General features: G+C 42.2%; 2 protein-coding genes across 6 annotated transcripts in view; both read right to left on the bottom strand.

Annotated features, from left to right (window-relative positions):
• Positions 1–11: 11 nt before the first annotated feature.
• Positions 12–10,201, bottom strand: LOC149846577 (uncharacterized). Of its 4 annotated transcripts, none has more exons than XM_089996422.1 (4): positions 9,944–10,201; positions 9,446–9,603; positions 714–770; positions 12–617 (listed from the first exon to the last, which is right to left on the bottom strand). In XM_089996422.1, exons 2-4 carry the CDS (start codon positions 9,572–9,574, stop codon positions 189–191), a joined length of 615 nt encoding a protein of 204 aa, XP_089852548.1. In that variant the 5' UTR covers positions 9,575–9,603; positions 9,944–10,201; the 3' UTR covers positions 12–188. The 4 variants fall into 4 exon arrangements, with proteins under 4 accessions (XP_089852548.1, XP_089852549.1, XP_089852550.1 ...); XM_089996423.1 differs by having other exon boundaries at positions 9,446–9,589; positions 9,944–10,125; XM_089996424.1 differs by lacking the exon at positions 714–770 and having other exon boundaries at positions 9,944–10,117.
• A 6,966-nt stretch (positions 10,202–17,167) lies between these two features.
• The window catches only part of LOC149846578 (ABSCISIC ACID-INSENSITIVE 5-like protein 2), a 52,856-nt gene continuing 48,607 nt past the window's right edge, over positions 17,168–21,416 (bottom strand). The window contains exons 3-4 of one of the 2 annotated variants that reach the window (XM_089996430.1): positions 18,466–18,569; positions 17,168–17,308 (exon numbers count right to left, since the gene is read on the bottom strand). In XM_089996430.1, the coding sequence (XP_089852556.1) occupies positions 18,555–18,569 (15 nt within the window). In that variant the 3' untranslated portion in view covers positions 17,168–17,308; positions 18,466–18,554. Of the gene's footprint in view, positions 17,395–18,465; positions 18,570–21,416 lie in introns of both variants that reach the window. The other variant, XM_089996429.1, reaches the window with a different exon arrangement.

Raw genomic sequence — 21,416 nt, forward strand, 5'->3', positions numbered from 1 at the left:
ACGTTAGAAGATTTCTCTACGCAAATTTATTATTCTAAATTAAAATGTGCAGACTCAAAGTCTTCGTTGAGGAAGAAATACAAAGTTTTTGCATGTTTCATAGCTAAAGAGAAGGTTCTCATAATACGTTAGAAAACAAAAAACAGAATTTGCTTCAACTTTGCTGTAGGGAATCAAACTAAAATGCCTCACTTCTTCCTTTTCTTGGGGGGCTGGATAGCGTCCTCATCTTCTTCCTCTTCATCCTCCTGGTCTTCTTCCTCAACCACTTCATCATCTTCCCCGCCATCTTCCCCATCCTCATCTTCCTCTTCATCCTCGTCATCATCCTCATTGTCGTCCTGGTCATCACCCTCTTCATCTTCGCCATTTTCTTCCCCTTGCTCATTGCCATCACCAGTTCCATCTGGTACATTGTTAGAGCTTTTGTTGTTGCCATTGTTTTCATTGGCCCTTCCATCTTCTGATGACAATTCTTCTTCTCCTTCGCCAAAGCTGCCATCATCATCGTCATCGTGGTCGTCATCATCCTCATCACTTGCATCAGTTGGCTTTGCTTCGATGCTACATTGGTGGCCTCCATCAGTGGTGAACTTGTTTATTATCATTGGCTTATCCTGAAAATTTAGATTCTTAGATGTCATATGGGAGAGAGAGAGAGAGAGAGGCAGCGATCAAATTTTGGAATAGGTTGGTTCGGACAGGGCTGGTACCATTTTCGTTAATGTTATTTGGGCATCAATTAGCAACTGCTCCAAGTTACAGCCAGCCTGAACGTGTTTTTGTCAAAAGCAGAAACCATCAAAACCATATACATGAAATGACAATAGTATAGACGATGAACCAAGTTGCTATTCCAAATAAACACCAATAAACGTCATATGAATAATAGTAATGATGATAATAATAGTAATATGATAACTACAACGGAAAATAGAGAGAGAGAGAGAGGAGAGAGAGACGAAAGAATTTCAACATTACCACTCACGAAGATCAACAAAATGTTGAACCCATGAACCGGACAAGAGCAAAGTTAAAACAAATAAAGAAAGCAGAAGAGAAAAAGATCAGACAGATAAAACGGCCAGACAAGAGCAAAGTTAAAACAAATAAAGAAAGCAGAAGAGAAAAAGATCAGACAGATAAAACAGGCTCACGCTGGAGCCGCTTGCCCAGATCGCAGCAAAAGAGAGGTAGCGTCAGCAGGAGGGAGCGGAAGATCACTAAGATGCATACGCAAGATCAAAATTTGACGAAAATGAGCATCGTTTTGTGCCATCCAAACAAACCACCAAGAAGTAAGCAACCACATTCGCCAGTTGAACCTCCACCTTGTGCTGCGCCTAATACAAACCGGGCTCAAGATCAGATCTAGTATAAAAGACTCCTCCTTAACAAACACTTTTGGATGCCCCCAGGTCCTGCTAAAGAGTTTCACAAATATTGCGCAAGACCAGAACAAGTGAAACGTAGATTCTTCTGCAGCTTGACAAAGCACGCACCAACTCGGGAGCTGAATGCCCCACTTCTTTAAATTACTGTCGGTCTGGATTCTATCATGCAAAATTAACCAAGTCAGGACTCGAGAACGGGGAGAAGGACCCTTCGCCCAAAGCACATCCTCGGGCAACCAATCAACCCCCGGGGAGAGCAACGATCTATAGACTTTTTTGGTGAGAAACTCTCTGCTTGGCGTCAGCGCCCACTGCAACCACTGACCAAAATTTTCGGAGTCCTCAAAATGGTTTCTAAAGCAGGCTAAAGCCCTCAACCACGATTTACGCAAGTGAGAGAGTGCCAAACCTCGGGTTCCCAGACGAATCAGGATAAGAGCAGGAGCCCCATATTTAGCAAGAAGCAAATGAGCACAAGGGGGTAAACCAACCAACATTGCTTGGCTACAAGAACAATGCTCCGCAGTCTGGGCGCATGAATGCCTAAACCAACCATACGCCAACCAATCAAGTGACGCTTACCCTTGCGTTGACACCCAGACCATAGAAAACCTGTCAGCAAGCGCGTCAGCTGCTTCTCTACTCCCACAGGCACCACAAACATAGACATGAAAAATTCTGGAATAGTTGAAAGAACAAGTCTGACTAAGGTTAGACGACCGACGATGAAGAGATGAGACGACTGCCACGAAAGCAATTTGCGCTTCACTTTTTGAAGCGTTGAAGTCCAAGCAGCAGAAGAGAGGTGCTTCACTTGTAACGGCAAACCCAGGTACATAATAGGCATGTCAGAAATAGTGAAATTAAAAATTCTCTTTCCAGTTGCAAGCATATTGACATGAACATTGAACATGATAATAGAGCATTTGGTCTCATTTAGAGAAAGCCCAGATAGGAAGAAAAAGAACTGAATGATAAGCTTGAACCTAAGCATCTGCTGAACATTTGCACGACAAAAAATGATCATATCATCAGCATAAGTAAGAATATGACCCGGGAAGTCTGAAACTTGTAAAGAAGTCTGAAACCTGCAAAGGATCAATGAAACACGATACCGCAACCCGCTTAAGCAAGACCACAAGACCCTCAACAACAACATTGAACAACAAAGGCAAGTGGGGCACCCTTGCCGCAAACCCCGCCTCAGCTTGAACCGGTCTTCTCTAACACCATTAATATTCAACATGGCCTGTGCATTTGAGACCAGCTCACGCACCCAACCAGAAAAACGATGACCAATGCCGAAATTTGCTAACATTTGAAATAAGAATGGCCAATGCACAGAGTCAAAAGCTTTATGAAAGTCTAATTTAAGGACAAAGTAAGGTTGACCACTATGCTGCAAGGAATGAACAACCTCGAACGCCATGATGAACGAGTGTTGAACCCTCTTATTACAGATAAAGATGAACTGAGAGTCAGAAAAAATCTGGTTAGCCACCGATTTCAGCCTATTCGCCAAAACCTTGGCAAACATTCGATATAGAGCACTCATAACTAAGATAGGGCAGAATCGTGAAATATCAGTGACCTCATCCTCTTTCGGAATAAGCAAAATAATAGCAACATGAAAATGATAAGGCAGTCTGGAGTTACGATAGAACTCATCAAACATGCTCACGTCTGATTTAACACAGTCCCAAAAGATTCTAAAGCAGTCAACATGAAACCCGTCAATACCAGGCGCTTTTCAACCCGACAGATCCTTAATGGCCCTAAAAATCTCATCGTCAGAGAACCTATAGATCTGGCTTGCTCAGGATGAATTGACCCAACTAGGACATTACTAAAGACACCCTCCACAGTTAACGAAGCAGAATATAAATCCTTAAAATATAGCGAGACTGCGATTTAACGTGCTGATTGAGATAGGAAACACCCCCAATGGAGATAGAAGAACGACCTTCCTCCTATGACAATGAGAAGCATATGAGTGAAAAAATTTAGTGCTGCCATTACCAGCCGCAAGCCATTTTACTCTAGACCTCTGCTTCCAACGAATTTCCTCTTTGACCCTCCAGCTTTTCAAGAGCATAGTTAATTCTAAGGACCTGACCTAGAGACTGAGAAGTTTCAAATCAGAAAAAGAGCTACGAGAAGACATAGACTGATACAACGTAGAAATCTCCTGATCCCATGCGGACATTTGCTGAAATTTCTTCACATTACGACTATGAAGCCAAACTTTGATATCCTTAGCTAGACGAGAAAGCTTATTTTGAACCCGGAGCGCTGCCCAATGCACATCAACAGGTTTGTTCCAAGAATTAGCAATAACCGAGACAAAATCTGGCTCCTGAAGCCACCATTTTTCAAACGCAAAGCTCTTGGTGGGTTGAAAGCCATCACCCCAATGAGTGATGATCTGCCCATGATCTGAGATAGAAGGAGCAAACAACACACACTTAATGTCAAAAATGAGGTCCAATAAATTAGGGGTGATAAAGACCCTATCAAGGACCCTACAACACGGACGAGACCGCCTATTCGACGAAGAGAAGCGCTCCTCGGTTAAAGGAATAAGGATGAGAAAATGTCGATGAACAAAGTCTTGAAAACCTCACATAGAGGGATTAGGAATAACGAGGTTATTAGAATCATGAATAGATAGCAAACAATTGAAATCTCCCATAAGAAGATGACAATCTGCGCTGAAAACGACAACCCAATCCAAATCATCCAAAAATGCGGGCCTCATGACAACAAGATTAGGGCCATAAACAACAGAAACCACTACTCTTCTACGAACTGCCTGCAAATTGAAAGCAACAAATAAAGAGAAAAGACCCACATCCAGTTAAGATAAATTTAAAGACTGTTTTCCCAAGATAAGGATACATCCTGCATGATTGACCACAGGCTTAAAGAAATAGTCAGCTCCCTGCCAGATGCTAGAGGCGATCAGGAGCGAGATGACCTCCATTTTAGTTTCACATAAAGCAAGTAGGTCGGGCTTTTCCTCCCTAACCCAATTAGCCAGAAACAGGTGCGTTTCGTGGGACAATTTAAGCCCTAACATTCCAACAAACAGTCTTCATGAAACAAAATCTGAAAAAACCCGGGGTTGGTGGCACCGAGACGACCTTCTTGGAGACCTAGCATCGATAGCCGAAATAATTGACGAAGGCCTCCTCCTTTTTCGCTGATCATGCATGATTTGCCGAACACCCCGAGCACTGGCAGACGACATCAAATGACCATCGAAAATGCCCAACTGCTCGCAGTCTGCTCCACCGGAGTGGCAAAGAGAGTCCCCAATAATAGCAGAGATAACTGAAATCGTAGAATCCATATCAACAGCTATAGCTTGCAGTTGCAAAGAGGAGAGAGAGATATCTAGCAACTTAGCTGCATCGACAACCGTGACACCTAGAGGTTGTGGACTAGGACACTGCTGAAGCAAAGGCATAAACAAGTGGCTACCCTGACCCTGTGCTGGACTACCGGATAAGACCCCATTTGGCGGAAGACCAAAAGATTTGGCAGATGAAAAAACCTCAAAGACATAATGCAATACAGGAAGAAGACGCAGAACCGAGGAGCCAAGCACCACCATGTATCTGATTGCCAGGTTGGTTCTAGCATTAAACGCAATAAGATTGATAACCAAAACGTTAGAGCGTTTGGAGGGAAAAATAATAAGGGACGATTGCAGATTCGTCCTTTGTCCACCACGCACCAGCGTGCCCAACCGCGCCTCCAAGCTGTAACGGGAAGTGGTGCAAACAAAAGCAGACACCAGGCCCCAAGCTTGAGAAATAATTAGCGACTGAACTCCAGTAGAAAAAACATTGCTATCATGGTAAATTTTTTGTGGGCCCACCCTTGACAGAACTTGCGATGGCGAGGATGGCAAGATTTTCCTCTGCTTCCCACAAGCATGCCTACCCAATCGCACCGTCAGTCCGCCACAAAAATTAGCCCCAAAAAAACTAGACGTCGAGCTCCATGCATTATAAATAGTGAGCGACAAATCTCTAGGAGAGTAAACATTGACGACATAGCCAATTTTTTTGAGGCCCACCCCTAACAGAACTTGCGGTTAGGAGATGCCATCATACGCTGAAGATGCGGCTAACATAGCCGAAGCAAATGACAGAAAAGAAAGCCCGAAGTGTTGCGGCTGGACCGGGACCCAAATAGACCCAATCTAGACAGCATGGAATGAATTCACCGGGTTACAAAGATTGCCAATCTGCACCCACGGTGAGAAGGATAATTTTTGGGGAGGCCGTTCATGATTCCGACTTGCAGGATGATGCTCTAACCCTGAAAAATCTTTAGTGACTAGATTCTGCCCCGACGAATGAGAATGTGATGGGTTAGATCACCTTCGCTTCCATCCAGATTGGGTGACGACAAGAGAGAAAAGATGAGCCACACTTATGACAATCACATCGTTTGTGGAAGTTCAGAGAAAAACAAGCAGCCCACCACCAATCCCCCAGCTTGGCATGACTCAACTGAGATCTAGAGCGAACAACGTGGAAGGAGCTTTGCCAAGTAGATGAGACCTACTGCCATCCTCAATCAGCAACCCATACTGGAAGTTCACGAATGAAGAAAGGTGAAACAAGCATAGCCCTAACAGAGCACGCTTCGAGAGGCTCCCGCCTAATAGCTCGCAGAAAAAACTTAATGTCCGAAATACGAAGAGGGCCCACATCTAGGCATGATCGGAGGGACTCCGAAAGCTTAGAGAAGAACAAATAATTGATTCTGAAAGGCAAGACAACATCCAATCCCCACCGGCGAAGCACAAAGGCTGCACCCCAATCATTCAAGGCTTCCTTGATGAAATGTAGGGCTCGCAGGTTGACCCTCAACGGGAGATCAGGTGCAAGCCCCCAAAAACGACTTGATGAGGGGCGCATAACCAAATGACGAAAGACACCGATGGAGGGGCCTATGAAACTTTGAAAAAGGGAATATACGAGATAGAGGCACACCTGCGAGGGTTGGAGACTCCGACGGTGATCGACACAACCGACGGAACTTGACACTAGCTAGGGCATCAGACGTTCGAGCTGGCCGCTGGAAATGCAAACTTCGACGCCTTCTACAGACTTCGACCGAGACTGCCGTCAGAAGCCAGTAGCCGAAGCCTGGCTGTTGCAGACTTGCAGTCGGGTTGCCTACGACTTCCACCGAGGTGAACCACAGAGGTGAGGAACTGATTTCAAGTGGGTTGAGATGCTGGCGGAGATGTTCCTGGATATCCCGATGAACTGAAGGGCCCCTTCATTGTCATAAACCGCATACACGCCCGACTGGGATGAGATTGCCTCTTGCTGCTGCGGTCTATTGCCTCTTGTTGCTGCGGTCTATTGCTATGGCCTCCAAGTCACCCAGCTTTCGAACTGCCCTTACTGTCACTAGAAAGGCCCTTCTAGGTCGTGCGAGCCCCGACCATAGGCCAATCGACGGGCGCACACAACAGAGGGCAATAGAGAGCGCCCAACGAAGGGCAACCGACAGAGACGGATTGGGAATGAAAAGAAGAAAGGATTTGGGGTTTGGAGAGAGAGAGAGAGAGAGAGAGAGAGAGAGAGAGGTCGCCGACCGAACCAGTGGGGAGGAGGGTGAATGACCGTCTAATGGGGGGCGGAGGGTGGTGCCCTAACAAGAAGAAGAAAATCCTCCTTCAGGCTTCAAGCTTGTCATCGATGCTGGAAGACGATAGCGAACTGCAGTGGCTCATCTGAGATCGACCACACAATCGAGGACAAAAGCCCGAGGTCACCGAAAACGGCGGTGAACTCGCGCAGAAACAAATCATTGACAATGAAGTTGAACTTTTCAGGGTTGATGGTTTTGAAGTCTCTGATTCTTTTTTTTTTTTTTGAGAGAGAGATGGTTAATTTCTTTAATCAAGTCCTGGTAAACAGGACCCGAGGGTTTAGCATAGTAGAAACGTGCCTCAGCTGTCAGACGGGTTTGATTCCTGCAGGTGTTATCCCCCTTGAGTAAGCTGAAGCAGTTGGCTCCCTGGTGTCGAGGGTTGCGCCTGGGTGTAACCCCCCCCCCCCTTATGGGAAAAAGGCCTGCTGGTAAACATAGATGTACATTATGCTGATCTAAAGGTGTCAATGGGTCAGGTGTGACCTGATCCCGGGTCAATATTGAATCCAGCAGGGGCGGAGTTTGGTAGTAAAGAAGGTGATCCGATTAAGATCCGATCTGATTATTAGATGGAGAGCAGTCCTTAGTTCAACTTGAGTTCCAATAAAGATCCGCAAATTTTCAATGTAAAAAACATAAAAATATTATTTGACCAGATATGTACTAGGTGCGGTTTATGTGTCCTTATAAGATCTGAGTATGGCTTTTCTTACAGGAGGACCGGTCAAACCTGGGTCTAGATCAAATACCAGCCTTTTAGAGTTGAATAGCCCTTCTGAATCGGCTAAAGAATAATTAAAAAATATTTCATGTCAATCAGAACGTGACACATGCTAAAACTATTAAAAAATATTAAAAAATTAATTTTAGCCTTTTTTATATTTATTAAAAAATAGCCGATTCAGGTTAACATCGTATAGATTTTCTGCCAATACATAACGATACTGACAACATTGATTGGTAGTAAGGTTTTGTACCTTGGATCATGTAATTAAGTCAATCGCCAGCACGATTAGGGGTGTCAACTGGTCGGGTTTGGTTTGGTTTGGTTCGGACCGAGGTGAAAACCAGTCCTGACCCAAATTTTTGGGTATGGTATCGAGTCCAGTTCCGGGTCTAATCAGACCCACCATAAGAGAAACCATACCTGGACTAGACCCGATAAGAACTACATGAACCAGACCTGGGCCATACCCGGTAAAACACTATTTTTTATCATTTTTGCATTGAAAAAATTCCGGTCTTAATCGAAACTCGGATAGGCCTGGGTCTGTATCTGGATCCATGTATTGATCGAACCTTCCAGTCCTGACCCAGGTCTTACTTGGGTCTTATCACCATACCCAGACACTATAGGGTTTGGTACGGGTCGGGTCCCGTTGACACCCCTAAGCACGTTGTTTGTGTGAATGGCCAACAAGATCAGGAACAAAGTGATCTTTCCTCGTCTATATTACAAACAAACCCGGACTCAGATTCTAAACTGCCAAACACGGTTCAAAACCTCTAGCTTAAGCGAGAATAGTGTCGATGGTACTAAGTACTAACTATTCCCACGACAAACACTCCGAGACTTTAACAAGTTGTACCAAAAGCTGGGGAATTTTCTAACTGAAAGTAACCCACGACCCCATTTTTAGCAATACAACGATCACAAAGATTGTCCTAAACATCCACCGACCGTGGTGGCCCTACAGGTAAAGCCGCACTGAAAAAAAAAATATGGGTAAGTCAACAACCATCAAGACCAGCAACAGCCACCGTCGATCTTGAGTAGCTTTTACTCTATGGTAAGAAGACCTTTCTACCTCTATCTCTTAACAACATTCCCACCAAGGGACGAAAGAACCGCCGTTCAAATCTACGCGTTCGAAGGGTAATTCGGTCAACTAAAACAAAAAAGTTCCAACTCCCCAACGCACAAAGGTAGCAGAAACCCTCACCGACACGTGTACGTCAACCCGAGAGAGAGGAGCAAACCCTAACATGACGGTTAGAGGAGGGATCAAAAATTGCAAAATAAAAGAGAAAAATAATGAATTCCTTTTCTACATCATCTCCCCAAGACAGAAGAAGAAGAAAAAAAAAAGGTTTAATGGGACATGTTTTTGTTTGGGTGAATATTTTTGCAGACAGAAATGGAAAGAACGACTAAAATGCTACTGGAGATATATTAATTAAAAATTAGCATAAGGAACACGCTTAGAGAAGAAGATCTTCTTCTCGGTTTGTAGACGAGCGGGGGAGGAATAATCAAATCAAGTGAAAAAAGAGAGAAAGGAAAAATCGTTAAGCAAACAGACAAGAAGATGCGAAAGGGAGAAAAGTAATAACACACAAAGCGAAGGGATGGAGGGAAAATAGGTTACTTGGAGCAGAGTCTCGTTGAGCAGGTTGACGATGGATAGGGTTTCCAGTGCCCTACCGAAGCAGAGCTCAACTAGCAGCCCGGCCGCACGCAGATGGTTAGCTCGAGCTTCCACCGGAACCACCGCCATCTCTCCGGCGGAGATCTGAGAGGGATGGCCTTGTGAGAAGGAGAGATCAAAGCAGAAGCCGTTAGTGAGATAAAGAGAGAGGAAGATCTCGGCTTTCCCACGGGTCTCAAGTTGCAAAACTCGTGCGAGAGCGCCACCGGATGGGAAACCAGAGAAATCCGGCAAGAGACCCGCGGATCTTGCTCTCCGTCGGAAGAAACTCCGGCGATTCCGAGGGAAAGAGAGAATAATCTCTCGTAAAACTCTACGGAAACCCGGATTTTCCGGGAAATTTTGTCCGAAAACGGGATAAAACGAGAAACTTCTCGATTTCTCCGAGTCCGTAGCAAAAAATGCAAGGAATCACCGGGAAAAGGAAAGGAAACGTACCTGAAAGTCGAAATCCGGCCGGAAACCTAGCAGATCTGCCTCCTCTCCGGTATTAACTCAGCGCTAGGGACTAGGGAACTCCCGAGCAACCTCAGCCGTCGATCTCGAGGGTCCTTCACTGTGATAGGGAGGGATTTTTTTTTTCCGACGCCTGCCTGCCTTTTTCTTTTTTTTTTCACTCCAGGGCCAGGAGGAGGGGAAAGCGGGTTTAGAGGATTACGGGCAGTTCGGGCAGCGACCCCGGGGTTGCTCTCTTGCGACGATGCTGCCTGCCCGAACAAATGTTGCGGGCGGACAAGTGGCGAGATTTTGCCCGTTACGGATTTGTTAACGATCAGTTAACTGCTTTTCATGAAAGTAACAAGTCCACATTCTACGATTCTTTTGTTTTTTTTCCTGATTTTTTCGGGTGATGGGAGCTGACCATGGTTAGGTGACGCCAACTTAACCATGGTTGAAGGATGTGGTTATGAGATTTTAAATGGCGAAGCTGCCCACGAAAAGTTCAACCACTCAAGGGACAAAAAAATAAAAACCACGGACATGATATCACAATCTTTATGCTTTTAGATATAAATGTTTTAAAAAAGGTTCTTATTTGGCAAAGCAAAAGAATGGGTTTAATTTTTTAAAATTTTTAGAAAAAAACATTGAAGTTTTGTTTATGAAAAACAAAATAATTTTTTTTTTCATAGGCAAGCTGGGGTTAGGCATACCCCTACAAGTTATACAACTATACCATTGGGAATTTGAGATTCGAACTTGCAACGTCCCAACACAAGGTGATGTGCACTAGCAACTCCCACCAGACAAGGTAAGCCCCTGTTGGTTACAGTAAACTTTTCATTCTAAAAAACATATCATTTTGCCTTCCAACGTATATCCGATCAGATCCAATGATCGGGCTCAAGTACTTTATAAATACTCTGGCCAATCAATGGGAAGCTTCGCTTGTCTGGCAGGAGAGCAGTTAGTGCACATCAACTTGTGTTGGGACGTTGCAAGTTTGAATCCGGATGGGATATGGTTGTATAACTGATAGGGGTCATTCTAACCCTAGCTTTCTCTGTCAAAAAAATAAAATAAAATAATACTCGAGCCATATAAAACACAAAAAAAATTGTGTGCATTAGCAAATTTGTCTAACCAAGCGGTTCTAATCGATTACCGTGAGAGGTCGCTCTGACCTGATGCGCACTCGTTTGTGATGAGACTTAGGTTGGTGATCACCAACTGGGTTTTGCCGGTCGGTCAACATATGCAAGACTTTGACTTGCAGCTTCTTCCCCCAGAATCTTTGGTGGGTCAGCTTGGGCCTTCAGTCGCCTAAGCTGGTGGTTAGACTAAAACATGACCAAGTTAATGAATTCCTTATTTATTGTGGACCCACTCAAGTTAAATGATGAGATATTTCTTAAAAAAAAATCATGAAAAATATCGCGATAATTTGCCAGATGTTGAAAATATTGAGTTTGTCGTAAAAATGAATCTCTCTCGTTTTTATTTAATATATTTGATTTTGTTAACAAAATCTCACGAAACTTTGTTTTTTTTTTTTTAATTTCATGTTTTTGGTCTTCGAGAAACTAGTACATCTATTTAAGAGCAAGCGTTATCCATAATACCATCCAGTGCCAAGTTGAAGGCCCACGTTCGAATCCCTCTGCCACATGGGGTTTAAGAGATATCTGGTAAAGGTCTGCCTAACCCCAGCTTGCCTTTAAAAAAAAAATGTTATTCATGGTACCAACGGAGCTTCGCGTGATTGGTCGGAGCTGTCAGTGCACGTCTCCTTGCGGTGATACTTTGGAGGTTCAAAACCCCAGTTGTACCATTGAATAATAACCGGTGGGGGTCTGTCTAACCCCAGCTTACCTTTAAAAAAAAAGCGTTATCCAGAATGATTGGCCGTAATATGTTTGTTGGTAGCTTTTCAAGTTCACCATCAAAACTTCTGGGCTCGAACCTGGACAGTGTTGGAACTAGCAAGATGGACTATGATAGAAGCAGATGAAATTTCCAGTGGAAGCCATGAATTCTAAATTTTTTGGAATGTCTCATTTAATAAACCTTGGGTGCACCCATTATGAAGAAAAATAGGAAACAATTACAATATCTTAATTTATCTTAGTTTTCTTAATAGGATATGAATGCTTTGAACCTCACAGAGGACATGGCATTGGATAGAAATGATTGGAGGAGAAGGATTCATGTAGAAGACCCAGAATGATTTTCTTTTTTGGTTCACATCGCCCACCCCAATTGTTTTGGGATGAAGGCGTAGTTGTTGTTATTGTTGTTGTATCTTAATTTTCTTAATAATTTCATAAATCAAAACACATGAAATCACACTCTTTTTATCTGGTGTTAAGTACCAGAAATGCATTCTCATGAATATGGTTGTATTAGGCCATCCATGATCTTCCAAACAGAAATGAACCAAAATGGGTGGATGGCCCGAATCCGTATAAGTAAACGGCGACGATTTGGATGGATATTGAACATATTTCGAACAGGTTTGCAGTTCAATCCAATAAAGAGTTCCAGATTCGACAAGATAAATGGGCTGCATTCAGTTTTATGGTTTTACAACCAAATCGAAATCCAAATCCGAGTAAATCCAACTTCGTTCACATGCAAGCATATACCCAACTAGGATAAACAACTGATAGGTACTAAGTTTGGCAATGGGCTTCCTCATATGCATCTGAACCCAAATCCGACCCATTCACATTCCAAGCTGTTGTGGGCCTGTAGTTGAATGGATACGGGTCTCACCAGGTCTTGATGGGAAATATTTGGGGGCAACACAGTCTTTCTAAAAATTTCGGATCTTTCAAATCTTAATCTGAATGAACTGGAGTCAAATCTTGATCTGCATTGTGATTTGGTTACATGATCTGGTTAAAAGATGAAAACGTGTTTTATGCGTAAAAAGCACGATCTGAACACATATTTGGGGGAAAATATTGATCCAAATCTTCTGAAATCGGGAATAAATTCCCGTCCTATAAGTTTGAATCCAACCTGAATTCAGTTCCGATTCTATTTTGGGACCCATATCTGAAACTAGTGTTGCATTGGAGCTAAAGTTCCATCCAAGCTAACCCGTATCAATCCAACGTGGGTATGACCCGACACAGGATTCGAGTCCAACATGCGAGTTTGGACATTTTTGAAGAGTAGGACACAACTTATTTTTATTGTTATTCAATAAAAATTATTCTTGACATTTTAATATATTAAAATTTATTTTTTAAAGATATTAATGAGCATTATAAAAAGTGTCAATACTGTGACAAAGTCTAAATGGTGTCCCACCCGTGTCACTATGGCGTGCCAATGTGACATGGTTTCTTAGTGAGACTGAATCAGATCAGGGGCATGTTTAATGGTATTACCATCGGTGGTGCCTGGATGCCGTTCATCTCGAGATGAACAGCATCAACATATCAAGGGTTGTAAACGGGTCATATATGGGTTGGGTAAGGCTTGTCCCAACACTGAATCCACTTTTGAAGAGTGGTTCTAGTTCTGAATCTAGATCTAATTAGATCCCATAATGAAGCTTCGATCTGGTTGAGATCAGTGTGACAAATATCGCGAGATTTATGGAAATCTCGCAAGAAATTGCCTGAAAGTTTAAAACAGCAATTTCTCGCAAGAATTTCAAAATATTGCAAGATTTATGAAAAAACATAAATACCATGATTTAAACACGATATTTATGTTTTAAATGGCTATTTATTGCAAAAAAATCTTATATTTTTTATTTTTAAATAAATTTTATTAATATTTTCTTATAAAAATAAATTCTTTATTTTTTAATTATTTTTTTATTGCCAAGATTTTGCCAAAAAAATGCGAGATTTTTGGAATTTTTTCAATTTCTCGTGAGTTATTGAAAAACAAGAAATTGCCGATAAAAACTTTTGGCACTATGGTTGTGATATGAACCTTTATGGTATGAGAACCGCTGAAAATTGGTAAAAATCTGTCGATTTTCAAGTGAAAACATCAAAATAACTAGGATTAAACCCGATTCCAACCTGAACCCAACCTAGATTTGAATAAATCTGACCACATTTGTTTCGGATCTGACCTACATCCAAAATATATACAAAACCGATCCGATAATATGAGTTGGATCCAATTCAGAACCTGAGTTGGAACTTGGACCCATTTGGACCCCCTACTAGGTAGATTGCATTAAAAATGTTTAATATGGACGGCTTGGATTGAGACTACAACATCCAAGGGCTCTCCGATCCGCACTTTCTCAGTGGTAGTGCCCACCGAATAGGGTTCTCACCTTCACTTATGCCGGTTCGATGCCCGTCATGATGACCGGGCATACGATCGCTTTTTGTTCCCTTTGATGCCGCACACGTGTCCTTTAGCACGTGCCCTATCACGTGACAGGGGATGGATACTTTTGTCATCTTGCACTCTGATCAATCCGATGGATGACGTCTACTTTGGTTTATTATTTATGAATCGAAGGGCAGTTGAATTTGTGGATGAAACGGTTCTGAGCTTTGACTCGTATTCGGTGGCTGGAGGCTGGTTAATCTGAACACGTGTCAGATGTGGAGTGCAAGAACTGTAGGCATCAATGCCACGCTAACGCCGATTTGTTTGCTCTTTTGCACATTAGGATTTTGTCATCTTCAAATCCTGATTTTTGTGTTGGGGAAAATTTCATTTTCGGCACAACTATTTTCCCTTAATCCCAAAAATAAGCTTTACTTTCTGAAATTCCAAAGATTGGTCATAGATTTCTAGAGGTATTCTAATTAGGGATGGCAACGGACCGGGGCGGGGGACAGGGTCTCTACCCCTGCCCCATCTCAAGATTAAAACCTCCATCCCCTTACGGGGATGGATTTTAACCTCCACCCTCGCCTTCATCCCTGTTTCATGTCCTCCATCCCTGGTTCAAACGGGGATGAGGCGGGGCGGGGCTCCGTTTCTCCGTAGTCTATTGCCATCCTTTAGAAGGACTGGGGATGGGGCTAGGCGGGGATCGTGGCGGGGAAAAGTGTAAGTCCATCCTTGCCTTCATCCTCGAACAAGGATGGATTTTAACCTTCATCCCCGTATCCATCCCCATTTCATACCCTTCATCCCCGGTTCAAACGGGGCGGGCCCCACTTTCCCCAGGTTCACTGCCATCCCTAATTCTAATTAGGAGTATAGTTTTGGGAGCTTTTGAAAAATTATCTCATTTTAAAAGTTGATATCGACTTTCTATTTCAAATAAAAAAAGTTGATATCCCCTGGGAGAAAATCAAGGCCATCCGAACTCTTCACGATATTGAGAAAAAAAAAGAGATTAAACTATTGAAACAATATCAAGACGGTCAACAAAAGACATGGTCTCTTTATTCATAATTTCACATTTGATTACTTTGTGGCTGCAGTAAGCAATGTAATAGTTTAAAGTGTTCCAAAGTCTATTTTTTTTGGTTTTATGTATTTACTATGTTCTACTTAACGTTATAAACATGATGATTTTGGTATTAGTACGGGGAATTCACAACCGGTGATGGCGTTTTTTGATTTGTCATCATGCTTTCTGACATAAACTTGGAATTTCTTGGAACTCATATAGGGTTGACTGATTGGCAGCGATGGAATGATCACAAAAAAATAATCCACCCTAACAAATAAAAATACTAAACTAGAATCTTAGAAACAAACAATTCCAAAGTTGAGTTATACTGAATTTGATTTGATTATTGTAGCAAGGCTACTCCTTAGTTCCTTCCCATTTATTTTATTTTCTTCAAGTGAAGGTTGGATTTATTGAAGGTTTATTTAATCTTTTTGTTGTAAAGCACATGAATGAATTCAGTTTGCTTTAGTGAAGGTTTATTTAATCTTTTTGTAAATTCTTGATTAATGAAAAAATGTGATGATTGATAGGGGGTCTCAACGGATTTGAGATGATGGTATCAGGTCTGGACTCAGGTTTAATTGGACCCATCATAAGAGAAACCATACTGGGATCATATAAGGATTACATAAACCAAACCCAAACCATAGCTGATAAAATAAATTTTTTATCCTTCTTACGTTGAAAAATAGCGAATCTTTGTCAAAACTCGGGTTGGTTTTGGGTCTGGTATGAAATTTCACAAACCACACGAGTCCATATATTAATGATTAATCGGATCCTGCAAGTCCAACCCTAATTCTAATCAGACCTTATTTATCACCAAACCCTGACCCTAAATGGTTACTCTAAATGTTTTGGTATGGATCGGGTCTGGGTCAAACCTGAAGAACCATTGACACCCCTAATGATTGATAGTCAGTCGCAGAATGGATCTAGGGCAGCAGAACCGAATCAGATCATATCCAAGTTAGGGAAGCGAAATCCACTACATTCAAATGAATAAGAAGGTGGCGCCATGATAAAGCATGGCAGCGCTGCAAGAGATGAGGAAAAATCTACAAATAAGGAAATAAATTTGAATAAGGGTTGATTGTGAATTGTTTCAAGGAGATAATTGTGGACGATTTCTCTTCTCTTACTCTTGTAGACTACCTCTCTAATTTCCATTTCTATATATTAGTGCACCCTTATTGTTTAAGGGTAGAGTCCTTTTCTCCATGGTGTACTATACCGAACCATGTAAATTTGTTCTCTCTAGTCGATATATTAGTTGGATTGCTAGTGTTGCACACGAAGTCTTGGAGAGCCTTAGTGTTGGTGGTCGGGATAACTATATTGTAGATGAGATTTCAAAAGAGAGATACTTTCATCATTCCGTGCAATTATCAAGTCATCTACGTATTCCGGTTGTTGGTGGAGTGGCTGTTCACTCATGGATGCTGCAATCAGAGAAGACGAAGCAAGCTTGGCAAAGGGCATGTTTCAATGATGTTAAGTGAGACATGCACTGTGGGATCACCGTGGCACACAACAGAAGCAATGGAAGATGGATCGAGTCTATCTGATACCATGTGAACTTGAGAACTCGATATCAGAGGAGGAAGTCATCTATTCATTTGAGTTACATGATACATATACAAGTCTACAAGAGAATCCCACCATTTGTTGGATGAGATAACGGACTCTAACCAGCTTAAGATACAATAATAATCTGCAAGGAATCCAACTTATCCTTCCTACCGATTCGGATTCACATTCTAAATTGTTACCACTTGAAAAAGCAGAAAATAAATAATAACAAATGGAAATTAAATGACAACAAATGGAAGGAAGTTGGGAGATTAATGAATTTGTATGCACAACCACGTTAACATGCTGTTGGGCCCAAAGCTGATAGGCTGCATCCCAAAAGCACAGATCCATCATTTGACATAGGATGAGTTTCATCATACTTTCAATCCTAACTGTTCAATCAACAGATAAGATTGCTTTACATTTTCATTTAGATGTAGACCCGCCAAGAATTTAAGCTAGGGTGGGCACAAATGCTCTGTAAAAAGAAAACAATTTATAAGACAACAACAACAACAACAACGCCTTGCTCCCAAAACAATTGGGGTCGGCGATATGAACCAAAAAAGAAAATCATTCTGGGTCTTCCACATGAATCCTTCTCCTCCAATAAAATATACTAGCAAGTGTAAAAAAAAATTGAGAAACTACATAGTGTCATTCATATTAGCAAACAAGACTTGCAAGATGGTCTACAATCATCTGAGTGGCAACTATATTTCAGCCTTGATTTGTCCAAAGCGTATCCCAAACCCTTAGTTTGATTTTCCATCACGATAGTTAAAATCCCATTTCTCAGAGGTATAACAACTGCAATTGGGGCCATAAGCTTACATAATCAAAACACTGATACCCAAATACAAACGCCACGATAGCCAGAGAAGAGTGGGAAAATGAAGAAGAACTAATGACAACGACAAACTAGACGAACAAACAGATTGGAGGGAAGCGGAGTAGGAGGAGAACATCCCTAAAAAAAATTACTTCTGAAAATCATGGATTTTTTCGTGAATGCTAACTGCTGGAGGCATAAAGCTATTGCTTACAAAATATCTTTTACTTTTTTCAAATTATTTTGTTTGTAGAGGATCATATTATGTAAGAATTGAGAGAACTTGGGCTTGATCCACCTGGGACAGACTGACACTTACTGTTTTGTTTTTCTCTTCTTCCTCCTCCCCTTTTCACAAATAGGAAACTGAGGTGAGCTTTGCAATACAAACATGCTAAAAATTTTCAAGAAATGGTCAACCCATAATTCACAATCGAAAATCACCAAAATTCAGAATCTACCAGCTTCTTGCATACCAACGAACACGAAAGAAGAAGAAAAAAATGATCAATCAGCTAAGAAAAAAACGAAACAGGCTTCACTCCCTTACTCATGCACATGGGACACCAATTCCCACAAACAACAAACACGATTCAATCAAGCATACGAACAGGCGCATCAAACACACACGAAAAGAATAGATTTCTGGCAAACTGAATCAAGAAGAAATATAAGCAACATCAGAAGATTCTGCAAGATCATAAGAAACGAATGTACCTCGACCGTCCAAATAAAGAAATCCAACAGTTCAGGCAGCCGTTCCTTACTCATTCGGACAGATTAAAATCCCTTTAGAATCTCAATCTTCAACCTTGAGTCACCTACAAATGAAATTATCACAATAAGAAGGATTCAAACTCAAAGAGAAACAATCATAATTCCAGAAAAGATGTAAAACGGAGGTAGAGGAAGAAATCCATCTGAAACCCTAACTCCGTCGGAATCCGACGGAAATAAAGAAATTTTAGAGATTTGGGGAATCGAGAAAGTTGAGAAAGAGCTCACCGTCCTTTATACGGCCGGGGATCGCTGGAAAAGCATAAGAAGAGATAGGACTTGTAGGCTTCCATAGAGGGCCGTGGAGAGAGAGGACCGCACTCAGGGACGGAGCCTCGCAGATCGAGAGAGAGGAAGACATTGGAGAACGAAAGGGGCCGTCGAACCCCTTCGGGTCAGGCACAGTGCCCACCCTGAACCAATATTATATGAGGGTTAGAGTGGGCACTGCTCACCGTGCCCCATATCCAGGGATTTCAACGGGTCAGAGTGGGCACGTGTCTACCGACCCGTTAACTCGCCACTGATCTTAACCATCTAGATGTTTCAGGAATACATCGTGCCGAGACGTTGCGATTTCAAAATCCAATGGTATGAATTGTATACCTGGTGGGGGTCTGCCTAACGCAACTTTTTTTGTCAAAAAAAAAAAAAAACTCTTTTTTGGTGAGTGAAAAGCCCACTACAAATCTAAAAGTGGGGGCGCTTAAATGACAAAGCAGGTTATATGTTCCCCCCGAACAGGGCCGATACTGAGATCTCATGTTCGGGGGTTCCAAATAGCGCCACGTATAAGATCCAGACCGGCATGGATCCCGATGTCTGTCCGCATCATACTGCATCGTAATTTGGTGCCGCAACAAAGACTTAAGTACCCTTTACCGCCATTCGCTTCCTCTTTCTCGAACAGACATAAATGCCCTCTTTCTAGAAACCTGAATCGTCGGTTCGTGAAAAGGATAAAACTGCCCTCCATCGTTATCGCGCCAAAACGTTCCGCAAAGTTTGCGTATGTAGCAAGCGTTATGTTGTAGGATTCAAATAGTTCAAAACAATCCATTCTCGCTCTAAGCACTCTACCGGAGATTCTTTGCTTTCATCTGGAGTCGTCGGAGCATCCTTTCCCTTTGTTCCAGAGCATCGGTTTCCGTCTTACGCGCAGTCGCAGCATAATAACCACCTTCTGTTGCGTATTAGTTGTTACCACTGCTTACTCTACAGTTGAAATATCCAAATTCCCATCGTTTCGGTGAGTTTCGTGTAATGTTTCTTTCTTCAATCTGAAGATTCCTTCTTATACAACGATTTGTTTCTTATGAACCCAAATATTCTGACGATTTCTAATCATGATGATCGTGTAATGTGTTGTGCAGGTTAGCAATGTATGCGCCTCATCAGATTAGAGATACCCCGTCGTTCTATGGGTTGTCTATTAGAGAAGTGATTCGCCAATCCCATCTATCTAAGGTTTTTGAAAGATACCAAAATATACTTAAGATTGAGAACGATGAAAACAGAAAAAAAGCCTTGGAATCGTATTATGCGGAGAATTATCCATCAGATATCGAGGCAGCGGATCAAAGGAAGAACTCTGAATTACGAAAGATGCAGAACAAGGATGACGAATTGAAGGCAAATGCAAGAAATATTGATGAGAATATAAATAGAAGGCAGAGGATTAACGCACAGGTGATGGAAAAGAGGAAGAAGAATGTGGAGGAGTTTCAAAGTTATGTTAGCTATTTAGTGGATGAAACTGCAGTACAATGTAAGAGGAGAGACTTGGAGCGTAGTGCAATGCGAAACAAGGCAAGACTACTGAAGGAGGCAGAGGAGAGGCGAAGGTAAATGAATAAGGAGGAGGAAGAGAAGGAACAAAATATTCCTCAGTATGAGGAAGAAAAGGAAAGGTGAATGAGGGAGAAGGAGTTTGAGGAAGCTAAGGAAATGCAAAGGCAGGAGAAGGAGAATGAGAAAAAAAAGGAAAGGCAACGGAAGGAGAAGAAGGAAAAAGAAGAAAAGGAAAGAGAAAGGAAGAAGCAGGAGGAAGAATTCCAGGATAGAAGGAAACAAGAACTGGAAGAGAAAGAAAGGCGGCGAAAGGAGAAGGAGGAGGAAGAAAAAAAAAGAGAAATGAAGAAACAGGAGGCAGGAAAGGTTAAGGAAGAAGCAAGAGGAAGATGCGAAAAGGGAGAGAGAAAGAAAGCAGAAGGATGAGGAGAAAAAGCAGAGAGAAAGGAAGGAGAAGGAGGAGGAGGCGAAAAAAGAGAGAGAAAGGATGCAGGAGGAGAAAAGGGAGAGGGAAATGAAGCAGAAGGAGGAGAAAAAAAGGGAGAGAGAAAGGAAGCAGAAGAAGAAGGAGGATAATAAGGAGAGAGAAATGAAGCAGAGGAAGGAGGAGGAGAAAAGGGAGAGAGAAAGGAAGGAGAAGGAGGAGGAGAATAGGGAGAGAGAAAGGAAGCAGAAGGAGGATAATAGGGAGAGAGAAAGGAAGCAGAAGGAGGAGAAAATGGAGAGAGAAAGGAAGGAGAAGAAGGAGGAGGAGAATAGGGAGAGAGAAAGGAAGCAGAAGAAGGAAGAGGAGAAAAGGGAGAGAGAAAGGAAGGAGAAGGAGGATGAGAAAAAGAAGGATAGAGAAAGGATGGAGAAGGAGGGCGAGAAAAGGAAGCCGAGAGAAAGGCATGCGATGGTGGAGCCGGTAAATGTGGAGATTGAAAGGCAATTGGAGGCAGTGGACCCACCAGAAAGTCCCAGGTTGGATGGAGAACATGAGAAAATAGCGACCAAGGTAAATATATCTGTTCTGTCTGTGAAGATTTAATAACATGTTTAGTGATTTTGGTATAGCGATTACTGTGTTAGGTATTAATATGTATAGCGATTACTGTGAT

This window comes from Nuphar pumila, chromosome 2 (assembly GCF_984573655.1).
Source record: "Nuphar pumila chromosome 2, dmNupPumi1.hap1.1, whole genome shotgun sequence".
Classification (NCBI taxonomy): domain Eukaryota; kingdom Viridiplantae; phylum Streptophyta; class Magnoliopsida; order Nymphaeales; family Nymphaeaceae; genus Nuphar; species Nuphar pumila.